We start from the raw sequence: 13,165 nt of genomic DNA, 5'->3' as shown, positions 1-13,165 counted from the left end.
TTTGACTACAACTTCCACCATCCCTGACCATTGGCCCAGCTGACTGGGGCTGATGGAAACTGGAGTCCAACAAGATCTGGAGGGCTGGAAGTTCCCCCTCCCTGCATTAAAGGAAATTGGAAAACAAGATGCAGAGGGCAGGTTTACATCATGGAAAGCCTTGATTATTTGGGACAGAAAGTTATGCAGATGGTGTTGGAAATGAGCAATAAAAAGCCTCGCCTGCCCCTTTAAATGTTCTTAAATGTGTACATGCTGGGTGCTTTCCCTGCGTGACTAAAGCAAGAGAATGATATACCACTCCCAAAGCATGGAATACCAGCAAGATTATTCTCTCCACTTCCCTCCAGTTTTGGAAGCCCTCCTAGGGGTTCTTTTCTTCCATCTATAATCTATTTACTTTTCTTCTCCAGCCTGCGAGTGTTCTTAGAAATATTGGTGAACATGATTTCCTCGCCTTCTCAGCAGGTCTCTCCCTCTCACTGCCGCCACACACATGCACTCGGTAGCAGCACTTGTGGTGGAGCTGAGCTCCCCCCTTAAAAAACTGCCATCCTTTGCTGCATCCCTAGATGGGCCAGACTGCAACTAGGTCAATTTCACTGGTGTAGCTGTGGGCCCTGGCCTTGCAGCAGCAGCTCCATCATCCCATTCAGGAAAACAGCAGTAAAGTTGGTAATGGGGAAGATGGCTCTGCCCCATGACACAGGCCTCTACTGCATGCACTTCTGCTGCATCGCTGTCACATGCTACTGTCCAACAAAGCCTAAAATACATCTGGCATGCTGGTCTTGTCAGTAAGTGCCAAAGTCATTGCTACAGATTTTTTCCCTTTGTTTGCATGCTTGGTCAGTAGTTTAGGAGACAGAAATAGAGAAAAGGGCACTTAGAATTGCTATGTCTGCTCATATCACTAATTCTGTGTGCCCCAAATTATGTTGACCTAGCCTTGAAACTGCTGGTAATCACAGAGGACTGGGATGTAGTAGTTATGAATAAGAAGACTACTCTTCTGTGGGTTGGTGTCTCGTTTTGAGTCAAAACAGAAGTCATTTAAAATATTTTTAAAGAGCTACAGTTGGGCAGATTTCCCACAGAGGTTTATTTTTCTTCTTCTGTTAACAGTCTCCTAATCAAAACCACTGGCTGGAGCCTAAAGGGGAGGGTTATTTGATCTAATACACTAACCTTCCAAAAATTATGCTACCTGTATCAAGTCTGGCAAAGCACTTGGATGGATGGGTGGGGATGAAATGGTCAGATATATTGAAAGAGAGTACCATTTCATTTTTCTGATATATACCGTATATATCACTCCTTTCATCAGTAAAGTTCTTTTATTTATGAGATTTCTCTCCTACCCTTCATCACAAAAGTTTGAAGGGCTAGTCACAACAATGTAACATGCAGCCTAACAATAACTTTCAATTAAAGACATCACCGTATACCTAACAGCTGTATAACCCCCAATACACTCTAAAGGAAGGCCTATGTAAAGGAGTGTGAGTCTGACACACTCTGTCCCGAGAACCAGCTGGACCAAAGAGCCGCATATTGGTATTTATGCTGCTCTTGGTCATTGGTAACCAAGAACAGCACACAAATGCTGATTGGATTGAAATTTGGAGAAAAGGGACGCAGAAAGAGTCTGGAGTCTAAAGGGAAGGGACGAATTGGGAAATGTGCCTCTTCAAATGCATGTCCTCCAAATGGCTTCTAAGTAAAGTGTGTGTGAGGCTCCCTTCAGCAGATAAAGGTTCTAGCATGGGGACCCCCAGATCGACATTCTCAAAGCAGTGTTAGAAAAAGAGATATGAAAGCTAGGAGCTAAATGACACCTTAAACCTAGGTTGTGGGCGCAACAATGGAATGTCTAGACGTGCTATTTTGATAACAAGAATACAAGGCTGAAAAAGAATGAACTGCAGCTAAAATATTATGTTCAGTTTTCACATGGTCTAGTTCTACCCCTGCCCACCCCTCTAATATTCTTAAGAGGGTCTCTTCTCCAGTCTTCAGAGAGTACCTGGAAGTAAGGTAAAGGTAAAGGAACCTCTGACCGTTAGGTCCAGTCATGGCCGACTCTGGGGTTGCGGCACTCATCTCGCTTTATTGGCCAAGGGAGCCGGCATACAGCTTCCGGGTCACAGCGCCACCTGTGTCCCTGTAGCTGGAAGTAGGGAGGCAGAAAAAAGTCCTCCTCTCCTTCCACTCTGCAGTTTTAATCTGAAATCTTAGGTGAAGTACTGCACCCGGAGCTCAGAAACTGCTCACGCTAATGAAATTCCCTTTCACAAAATGCGGCTAAAACAATGGGAATTTTGAACACTGTCTCAAAGGACAGCACTGCACTTGCCCCTGGTCCACTGGATTATGAGCAGATAGCTTCATTATAAACCAAACTTCTCCTATGTATTATAAACTAAACTATCTCATGTATATATTTTTCCCCTAAGAATGATGCACACTCACACACTGGGTCCTTTGAATTGTGATGGGGCCTGTCCCTTCTCTATTCAAAGAGCTGAGAAGACAGAAATTTGCATTGCAGGGAACATTTCTTCTGAGATTCCTATCTCTCACACAATAGAAGCACCAATGATCCCCCCCCCATCGCCGGGTTTCACTTGCTAAATCTAGAATCCAAGGACTGATTTTTACCTCCCATGGACTACAACTTCCTGGTGGCAGGGCAGTATTGCAGTTTGATTATTTTATCACTCCAGAAAGTTGCTGAGTACATACTGCTGCAAACTCAAGCTTTACCCATAAAAAAATGAAGTCGCAGATGTGCAACTTCCAATACAAGTCACTGGTTTTCTTGTTCAAAGACAGCTTAAAGTTGGGGGGTTTCAGCAAAACTGGCAGTGTTTAAATTGGAGGAAAGTACATCTGTTTTACTCAATTGCAAATCTGGGGGAAGCACAGCCAGCACTCATACCCTAACACTGTTTATTGGTATAATAAAAGACAGCTCGGTCTCAATTTCCATTACTCTAAAAACATATTCTTGCTATTAAGTCAAGATACTAATAAGTTATAAGCACCATTGTAGAAATTTAAACATTTTGTCATGCTTTCGTTTCATTTAGCTGAAGTTTGGGGTGATTTCCTACAAACTTTGAAGTCTCTCAGGCTTCGTAGAAATTGTAGGCATTTTTATATTGCTGTGAGGTTTTCTGTGGGGGTCGGGCAGCCTGTATGCTGCTTGCCTGTGTTCCATGTAATTCCTGGCTCCAACAAGGATTTAATTGCTGGAATAGCCAGGCCATTTCCTGGTGAGGTAATGGCTGAAGTATGGGTCATTAAGGTAACAAAGGAAGTGGCTCTGTGCCAGAAGTAAAATGGATGGGGGCGGGGCTTCCCTCAACTGTCCGTTAATGAGACAGACAAAGACCAGAGGTGTGTGAGCTAGCAGCTAGAAGCATGCTGGGCAGCTAAGAGACAGAGCCATTGCTAATTTCTGCTGGGATCCAAGGCTATGGGAGAAGCAAGACCTTCTTGGGGTGTTAATGCTGTGAGCCCCTTTATTGCTGTGAGACCACCTTCTCTGCTGACCCTAATTCTGATGAAGCCGAACCCTGAATAAGCACCTGGAAGCCCGGTAATCTCACACCGCTCAGAGAATTGGGATGGCATGCAACAATATAATTGTCTGATGCTGTCCAGAAACTAATAAAAAATTCTTGAGCAGGAGTGGCTTTTTAACATGATTAAATTCTCCATGATGTGGACATCTTGATTTTTAAAATCTGCAGTGTTACATTTTAAAATGTAAATGGCACTTGCCAGCAGCTCTGTTAAGATGGTTTCTGTGCTATAAAATAGAATATGTTTCAAGCAGATGTGAGCACCTCATGCAGGGAGGAATTCAACAGCCTGTAATTTGGCTTCATCCCACCCTAGCCTTGCTTTGAAAAATAAAGCATCTGGTTTTTATTTTTAATTGCACTACCAAAAAAGCTAAAAGAGGTAGAAATGATTGATTTCCCAAAATCTATTTTGGAAATGACCAACCTGTCATTGAATAACCCTAAGCATCCAGCCTGTGTCAAACACTTTCCAGGGATATTTTCCGAAGCATGATTCAGAAGGCTTTTTGCTAAACAGCGTGTAGCTTTAAATTTCTATTCCTAAACACATGTGTCAGCAGTTCTACAATATCGCTGGCCTTGAATCAGCATGCTGAATCTAAACTTACTGTTCCTTCCCCCTTCAAAAGAAAAAAAAAAGTTTAAAGTTGGCAAGTGGTCGGTTGCCGGTTTCATCCTCCTCCTGGTCATTTACCAAAAGAGAAACATATACAACCAAAACTTTATAGGTATACGTTATTTCTGTTATACCCCTAGAATAAGGTATGTTTTGTTAAGATAGTTTCCTGACCATTCACAGGGCTTATCCACATTTACCTTTTGCCCAGATCTTTCCCAGCAGAGGTCTGTGCTTTAACGCTCTGTGTCCAAGTGGTGGTTTGTGTGTGGGGTTTTTTGCCCTGAGATTTCCTCACAAAAACCTGCTCTTTACAGCTGAATCAGAGCAAATGTCAATTCAGGTTTTTTGCAGATTGCCATTTGCTTCGACTGAGCTTTAAAGAACGGGTTTTCGGAGGAAGGGGGGAAAACCACTCATGGACATGGAGCTTTCAAGCGTCAATTGTGCCTGGAAAGTGCAGAGGAAAGCTATGTGTAGATAAGCCCTCAGTGGCAATCTTTGCTTACATTACAGATATCAAGTGCACCATACATGTACTCAGAAGCATTGTGACACAGAGTCTTTTCACACAGAGCAGAACGTGCTTCATCTTGCAAGTGAAAGGCATTCTGCAGATGTTCAAAGATTGCTTGCCTTTAGGTTTCTCCCCTCCCTGCCCACTTTTAAAAATGTACAATCTCCATTATCCAAGCAGGAAAGGATACTTAAAAGGCACTAACATTGCCTCAAAAAAGTCATTCAGCCAAGAGCAATGATTTCAGTAGGTCTAACTTCAATGTGCTTAGGATCTTTTTCTTAAAAAAGAAAATCCATAACAGCAAATAGAACTATTTATCTGTATGAAACAAATCATATAGTTCTGTAAAGATCTGAAACTGGCAGAACAAGAGGAAAGTTGGCAACACTGAACATACTGCAGAAACCAATATTGCTTGCATTTATGGCAAATCCCACTGTATTCCTAAAGCTGCTGGGATTTATGCTCATGGCTACCTGGGATTGTTTGGATTCTGAATCTTTTTATGGTAGATACTGTTGTCTCCATCTCATGACCCTTTATGGACTCAATAATGCACATGTGGAGTCCTGTTTTATAGGTTTCTAAGCTTTGAACACCCAAGAGGATTGTAAGGTGATACTCCTGTAAACACAAGACACATAGACTTGCTCTCCCCATTGAACTGGATGTGAAAGCACATGCATTTTCCACTTGAAAGTACTGCATAACAGACCCCTTCAAATGGGCAGGGGGGGAAATTATGCCCAGGCCTATTGTGATAGGGCTCAATCAGTCCAGTTCAAATTACTGATTGAAATGCCAAGCATTGCTTTGAAAGATGAGGTGTCATTCCTTCATTCCCATAAGCACTTACCGGGCATTGCACAGATAATAAAACTTTTATCTGTATCAATACGATTCTCCCGGGGGTAACCGCAGACAACATTCCTGTAAACTGCATTGTTGCTTGGATTTCAGCAGATGGCACTCTTATAAAAATGCAAATTTTTTGAAAGGCAATTTGTTTAGTCAGGCGAAAAGGTCTGACATCTAGGTGTGAAATCAAAATACTGTCAGAAAAAAAGTTCTTTCTGGCAGCACTAAAAAGGGGGGAAATAAATGCATGCAGCCTGCTCACCTCTGAAACAGCTCTGGTATTCTACTGCATTCACACATCACTAAGCCAGCCTCTGGGTTGCTAAGACATGAATGTGTGGGCTCTAAGAGAGGAGCTTACTGCTCTCTCTCTGTCTCTCTCCCCCCCCCTCCCCAATGCTAAGCTAAGCTAGGGAGAAGCAAAGTAGCTTCAAGGTCCTCAGAGCAGTCCACACTGTGGTCTGCATTCATGTGGTCTGCATAAGCCATAGTTTGGCTGACTGTGATGTGTGAACCAGGCCACTGTGATCATGAGCAGGAAAAGCAAAATATTTTGTTAGAATGAGTACTAGAGGAAGTTAAAAGGGACGCAGGTGGCGCTGTGGTCTAAACCACTGAGCCTCTTGGGCTTGCCGATCAGAAGGTCGGTGGTTCGAATCCTGTGACGGGGTGAGCTCCTGTTGCTTGGTCCCAGCTCCTGCCAACCTAGCAGTTCGAAAGTACGTCCAAAAGTGCAAGTAGATAAATAGGTACCGCTGTGGCGGGAAGGTAAACAGTGTTTCCATGCACTGCTCTGGTTTCGGTGCTCCGTTGTGCCAGAAGTGGCTTAGTCATGCTGACCACATGATCCGGAAATACTGTCTGTGGACAAACGTCGGCTCCCTTGGCCTGTAAAGTGAGATGAGCGCTGCAACCCCAGAGTCGTCTCTGACTGGACTTAACTGTCAGGAGTCCTTTACCTTTACCTTTTTAGAGGAAGCTACTGATGGACCTTCTTAATTACTGTAGCAGCGTGCCAGATGTCATGTAAGAACATGTTGAATTTCAAGCAAGTGCTGTCGCTGCTGTTGGGGTACAGCATAGCACAAAATGGCAGCGGGGGGGGGGGCAGGGAGAGGGCCACAACATGGTCTGGGCATGCCCTCCCCACTCCATGCAAATAAAGCAAGTAAATCAGCCATGGCCACATCTGATCACAGATAGAAGCTCTTTCCAGCTCTCTGTTCACAGTGGATGGAATGATGGGATCCGTCCCCGGCATCTAATGAAGTGCGGTTATGTTTAAGAAGTGTGTGTTCAGTGTTGGAGAGGCTCAGCCACAGTAAACAGGATCTGAGCAGGGAGAGCAATCAGTCTCATATGCAATGTGGATTTTTAAGGAATGCTTACAGCACTTACACCTGCTCTTGATGGACTGAAAAGAGCTAGCTTCAGTTTCTAATGCAGATATAAGGCTCATTTGAGAGTCTTCAGAAGTCATCATTTAGCCTACTTCACTGGATGGCAATGAGGATGAAAGGAAATTATATACTGGACAAATATATAACATTATGCTTTCTGTCACAGGAGTACTCCATGCTTTAAGATCTTCAGAAAAGCAGCTCTGGGGAGTGAGGCAGTAGTGCTACGCAGGGCCTTTTTAACAGTGGGCACAAAACTTTGGAACTTCCTCCTGAGGAAAATGCAATTCTACCCACTCTGCTCATTTTTTAATGCTACAGGAAGGAATGAGGTTCTTTGAATAAGAAGGTAGCACCTTCCCTGTCTGTTGCACTGGTTTCTGTCTTTCTGCTGTTTTGTTGTCATGGGCGTAGCCTCCCTAAATCAAGTAAATCAATAAAAATACTTAACTGAGGTTCTGCCTCCCCATGAAGCCTCCCCATCCCCCACCATAAATCCTGGCTACGCTCATATTTGTTGGTTGTTCTTTTTACTGCAAGTAAAAAAAGTTTTTATCATCTGCTTGTTTGTTTTGATAGGTTGCTTTTTAAAATTTATCCATATTTTTTTTTTAAGTGAATTTGATTTTAATGACATCAGGCCATGTGTACATCCTTTTGGCTGGGAAAGGTGGGGAATCAGGGTATGAATATTCAAATCCACAAATGAACACAAGTGATTAAACAACTACTATACAATCTACTGAGGTCATTGAAAGAAAAGTGGGGTGTAAATATAATATATACGATACCAATGAAGCCCTTACACACAGACCCCACGAAAGCCACCTTTTACCCAAAAATAGAGAGATCTGTGTTTGCAGCATTATGGAGAAGATATTTCATGGCTTTCATGTTCATTTCTTTTAGAAATGTTCGGGGGGGGGGCGGCTTTCCTGAGGCTACCAAGGTCATAGTACAAAGATTGAAGGCAAACAGTCTGGTTCTTCTGTCAGGTTTACATAACCTGCTTAGATTTTTCTCATCACAAACAGCCAGCTGAATCATTGTTTTTGCTCTTGCAGTATTCCTCTGTCCCCATACAATGCCATAGATGCTTTAGACCTGGCCAAGGATATCAGAAAGGATATTGCTTCACCCACTCTCTTCCACAAGTGGTGGGAAAATTGGGGCAGACTTTATTTCAGAGGAGAAAACACACTGGAGGCTTATGGCTCTGTTGAAATCTCTTTTCTCACTGTTATACAGTGGCGTAGCGTGGGTTGTCAGCACCCGGGGCAAGGCAAGTAATTTGCACCCCCTAACCCGTGGATTTGCGCCCCCTAACCCGTGGATTTGCGCCCCCTAACCCTAACCCCCAGATGTTGCGCCCGGTGCAGCCGGCCCCCCTGCACCCCCCACGCTACGCCACTGCTGTTATAAAGATACTGTGGGTTGAACACAGAAGCGAGAGCACATAGGCAGGCAGTGCCAGATTCACAGGAGTAATGAAGTCATATTCAAACAAGCACTTTGAAATCAGTGGGTTTAAGTTTGTCGTCATGATGAACAAGCCCATTCTTTCAGTGAGTCTGCTTGGGAGTATGACTTAGATAGAGCCACAAAGGAAGAGCAGCAACTCTAAGGCTTCAGTGCACACTTACATGTAAGAAAGTCCCATTAGACTCAGTGGGAGTTACATCTGGGTAAACAGCAAAGGATTGGAAAGCGCAAAGCAAAACATTTTCCTCCAAAAAACTCTTAAGCTCTTCGTGCACCTAAGCAGCATGAATTTCCCCTTCTACCCTACAGGTGGAGGTAAGTTGGTTACCATGGTGATCTGCCTGCCAATAAATAGCGTGGTGAAAAGTGGAATAGATGAATGATCAATGTGTAAACACCACACAAGCAAAACAGGATGAGACCAGGATGAATTTAATTGTCATATAACAAGCAAATCAGAGAAAATGCTCAGTAACAAGGCTATTCTTCTTATTTATTAAATTTCTATACTGCCCTTCATCTGAAGATCACAGGGCGGTTTACAATATAAAAACACAAAATTACACACCATACCCTCACAGTTTAAAATGCCATAGATCAGTGTTTCCCAAACTTAGATATCCAGCTGTTTGGGGCCTAAGATCCCCATCATCCCTGACCACTGGTCCTGCTAGCTAGGGATGGTGGGAGTTGTGGTCCAAAAAAGTTTGGGAAACTGCATAGATGGTTTAGTCAAAGGCCTGCCATATTGTCTGGAGGAGCTGCAATGCCAAGTCTGAAAATAGGCCTATAGAATTAAGCAGGAATCACCTCTCAGATGAAGCAACGGCAAAGGTTTAAGAGACTAAGGGACAAAAGGTTTGACCAAGTATTTGACTAAGGGACAAAGGGTTTAAGGGCAAAAGCTTTGAGACTAGTCGGATTCCACTTCCCAGCAAGTTGTTGCTCTGCAGACCACGTGTGGGGAACCTGTGGCCCTCCAAGGGCTCTTGAACTCCAACTCCCATCAGCCCCAGGCAACACAGACCAGGGTCATGGAGGGTGGGAGCTGTAGTCCAACAATGTCTGGAGGGTCACAGGTTCCCCATCTCACTGAACAGCAGTAGTGGAACCTCAGTTTTTTACTTCCAAGGTGTGTTTGAAAATGGAAGCATTCACTTCCGGGTTTTCGGCGTTCGGCTTCCAAAACATTTGGCAGCCAAGACGTTCAAAAACCAAGGTTTGACTGCACAATCAAAAGCCATAGATTTGGAGGTAGAATTGTGGAGTTGGAGGGGAGCCTGAGGTTCATCTAGTCCAGTGGTGTCCAAACTTTTTTCAAAGAGGGCCAGATTTGATGAAGTGAAGGGCCATGAGGGATGACCAAAGGGCTGACCAAAGTTGTTAAAGTTGTTGAGCTTTTTTAGGGTTCAAGTTGTTGAGGGTTTTTTTTTTTTTTAGGATTTTACCCCAGGAAATAAACTGCCACAGGGGCCGGATTAAACTGACCGGTGGGTCAGATTAGGCCCCCGAAACAGACTTTGGACATGCCTGATTTAGTCCAACTCCCTGCAATGCAGGAATCTCAGCTAAAGCATCCATGACAGGTGGCCATCCAAGCTCTGCTTAAAACCTCCAAGAAAGTCCACCACCTCCTGAGGAACTGTTCTAGATCAATTCCCTGTGGGAAGTCCAAATAGAGCATCTTCACCAGACGTCCTCAAGCAGAATCTGAAGAGCCATCCACCAAGAAGCTACTTTATACCATGCTGGACCAAAGACCCATCTACCTCATCATTGTCTGTGGGTCTCCAGGGTTTCAGCCACGAATGCAGGTGCTGCTTAACTAAAAACTCCCATCCTCCACGGCCACGGTCTGCGCTGCCTGGGGCTGATGGGAGTCGTAGTTCAGCAACATCCGGAGGTCCGAAAGTTCCCCACACCCTCCCCTAATCCACCCCCACGTCCTACTCTTCTTGCCCTTGCCCTGAAGGCTAAACCTCGACGCGTAGGAACGATCGGCTGTGCCTGCTAAATCGCGCCAAGAAGAACTCTTCCCATGCTCAGAGGCGGCCCCGCCTTTCTTGACGAGTATAAAAGAACCGCCCCCAACTCAAGCGGGACCTGACACAGGTACGCGGCTTGGGAAAGGGAAGCCGCAGCTCGCCGCGCGCCTGGCGGCTCCCCTTTCAGCCGGACGCATCCACGGGGCAGGAAAGGGGCGGGGGAGCCGCCTTCCGCACGTCCCGAACGAGCCGCGCAACGAGCTTCCGCTCGCTTTACTCCGCCTGATCCCCTCGGCGAGAAGCGTCAGTAGCCGGGCGGGGAGGGAAAGGAAAGGTGTGGGAGGGCGGCGCGCCTCCCTTCGACGCCCTCTCCCGCTGTCTCTCTCCCCCCCCCCCCCCCGCGCCGCCTTAGTCCGGCCCTGCCCCGCGCCGAGGTTTCCCTTTGCCCTGAGGGACTGCGCTGCGCTGCTCTCGCTTCGCGCCGGAGAGGCAGAGCCGGCGGCCGGAGGAGCTGGGCGTCGGGAGGCGCCCGCAGCGACGCCGCCAGCGACAGCAGCAGCAGCTGCGCGAAGCCCGGGCCATGAGGAGCCGCCGTGACTCTCTGGCGACTCCGCGCGACTCCCTCGCCGCCGCGGCCCCGGGGGATGCCCTCTAGGCGCGAGGATGAGGCAGAGCAGGGGGCAGCGGATGGTCCTGGCCACTTGCCTGGGCTCTCTGCTCCTCGTCGTCTTCTACTTCCAGAGCAGCTCCAACCCAGGTGAGTTAAACATTCACCCCGCAGGCAAAGGTCCTCGACCCGGCCCCGCTCGCTCGCCCGCCCGCCCTCCGCCGACGCGCCTCGTCGCTTCCCTTCTCAAGGCGTCTTTTCTTCTCCCCCCTCTCTCTCTATCAAGTTGGGGCTTTGCTGGGTGTTTGGTCTTCCCAGCAAACTTCGGTAGCTGCTCCTCTTTTAAGGTGACTTTCTAAAAGTCATCTCGGCAGCAGCAAATCCAAGAGTGCAAACCTGGCAGCGCCGCTGTAACGGGGTCTACTCGGAAGTAAGTCTCAGTGAAGGCAATGGGGCTTACTCCCGAGCATATGTGGAAGTAGGATAGTAGCCGTGCTTATTTTGTTTAACTTTTGAGACCACTTTCTCGACCGCTTCTCCAAGCGGTTGACAGAAGGAAACCCAACTCCGGAATGAAATCATTAACATTTAAAATCCATTTCCATCCAAGGTGCTCACACCAGCATGCCATGAAATAAAAGAAAAATAACCCAGCTAGCTTGAAAACAAGATCCAAGTTGTAATTTAATATTAATTGGCTTCCAAAGGCCATGATAAACAATTAACATTTTAAGGGCTTTATTTAGGTTAAATGTGTAGGGTTGTCTCCTAACACAGCTTCCTTTCTGGAAATTGTTGTCCTATAGTTGTCTGAGAGAAGCAAGCTGCCCATTAAAAAGAGGGATGACTGAATGTAATGTCAGGTGTTTTTTTATTAATGAGTCTGTCAATCAGCTGCTGGTTTGTTTTTAAAACAATACTCTTAAAGGTAGGTTTAAAACAGCCTCAGGTCAATAAAAATGGTGCAATTCAGACTTTATTCCTATGCATGCCTAGTTGGGAGTTAAGTCCCATTGAACTCAATGAGAAAACATAGGATTGGCTTTACACAGTAGCTTTGAAAAATAGAGTAGCTGAACAATGCCCCAAACATTTCCAGTAACTTTAGTACATTTAAGCCCATTGATTTTAGTGGAAAATACTTTCACTTTCATCCTGAGTCAATGGTCAACAGGAAGTCAGTACCCGGAGAAGGCCTTTTTATGGTGTGAAGATAGAAAAGAAACTTCCTTACACTGAGTCAGTCAATTGGTCTATCTAGTTCAGTATTGTCTACACTGACTGGCAGCAGCTCTCAAGGGTTTCAGACAGGAATTTCTCTGAGCCCTACCTGGAGATGCTGAGGATTGAATCTGTGACCTTCTGTTTACAAGGTAAATGCTCTACCCCTGAGCCACAGCCTTTCCTCAAGTGGTTTCTAGGTAGGCCTTCCTGGGCAGTGAGTTTGAGAGCGTAGAGGTTGCTGTGGGGAAAGTCTTCATTCCAGGTCCTACTTAACTTCCCTGGATAAACAGAGGGTCACAGAGGAATGCAAATGTGCTGACTCCTCTTAATTTAAGTAGGCCTTCAACATATTTCTTTAAGCAAGTCACAATGTTTTTTGTTGGAACATACTTCCAAGTACAGTGGTACCTCAGGTTACATACGCTTCAGGTTACATACACTTCAGGTTACAGACTCTACTAACCCAGAAATAGTGCTTCAGGTTAAGAACTTTGCTTCAGGATGAGAACAGAAATCGTGCTCCGGCGGCGGCGGCGCAGCAGCAGCAGGCCCCATTAGCTAAAGTGGTGCTTCAGGTTAAGAACAGACCTCCGGAACGAATTAAGTACTTAACCCGAGATTCCACTGTAAATTTATGAGGATCATAGCCTTGGAGGATCAGAGTCCTAAGTCCAGATTTCACTGAAAAAAGATGACTACGAAGCAACTCTGGATCTCTGAGATTAGCCGTGCCTTCTGTTTGTGGAAACATTCAGTCAGATATGTGCTGAATTTTCTGAACCGCAGAATGGGTGCATCTTAATGCCAGGTACGTAAAAAAAACTTTAGTAAGCAAATACCAACTTGCTGGAAAATCCTTCTTAAGTGGAATCAAAGAAAC

The 13,165-nt window shown here is 45.5% G+C and overlaps 1 protein-coding gene across 1 annotated transcript in view; it reads left to right on the top strand.

Moving 5' to 3' along the window:
* Nucleotides 1-9,973: 9,973 nt before the first annotated feature.
* The window catches only part of CHST13 (carbohydrate sulfotransferase 13), a 53,895-nt gene continuing 50,703 nt past the window's right edge, over nt 9,974-13,165 (top strand). Inside the window, exon 1 of the mRNA XM_083602800.1 lies at nt 9,974-11,211. Within this exon, the coding sequence (XP_083458926.1) occupies nt 11,118-11,211 (94 nt within the window). The 5' untranslated portion in view covers nt 9,974-11,117. The remainder of the gene's footprint in view (nt 11,212-13,165) is intronic.

This window comes from Podarcis filfolensis (assembly GCF_964270895.1).
Source record: "Podarcis filfolensis genome assembly, chromosome: 2".
Lineage (NCBI taxonomy): Eukaryota > Metazoa > Chordata > Lepidosauria > Squamata > Lacertidae > Podarcis > Podarcis filfolensis.
Note: the sequence above shows the minus strand (reverse complement) of the source record. Positions and strands in the feature narration are given on the sequence as shown.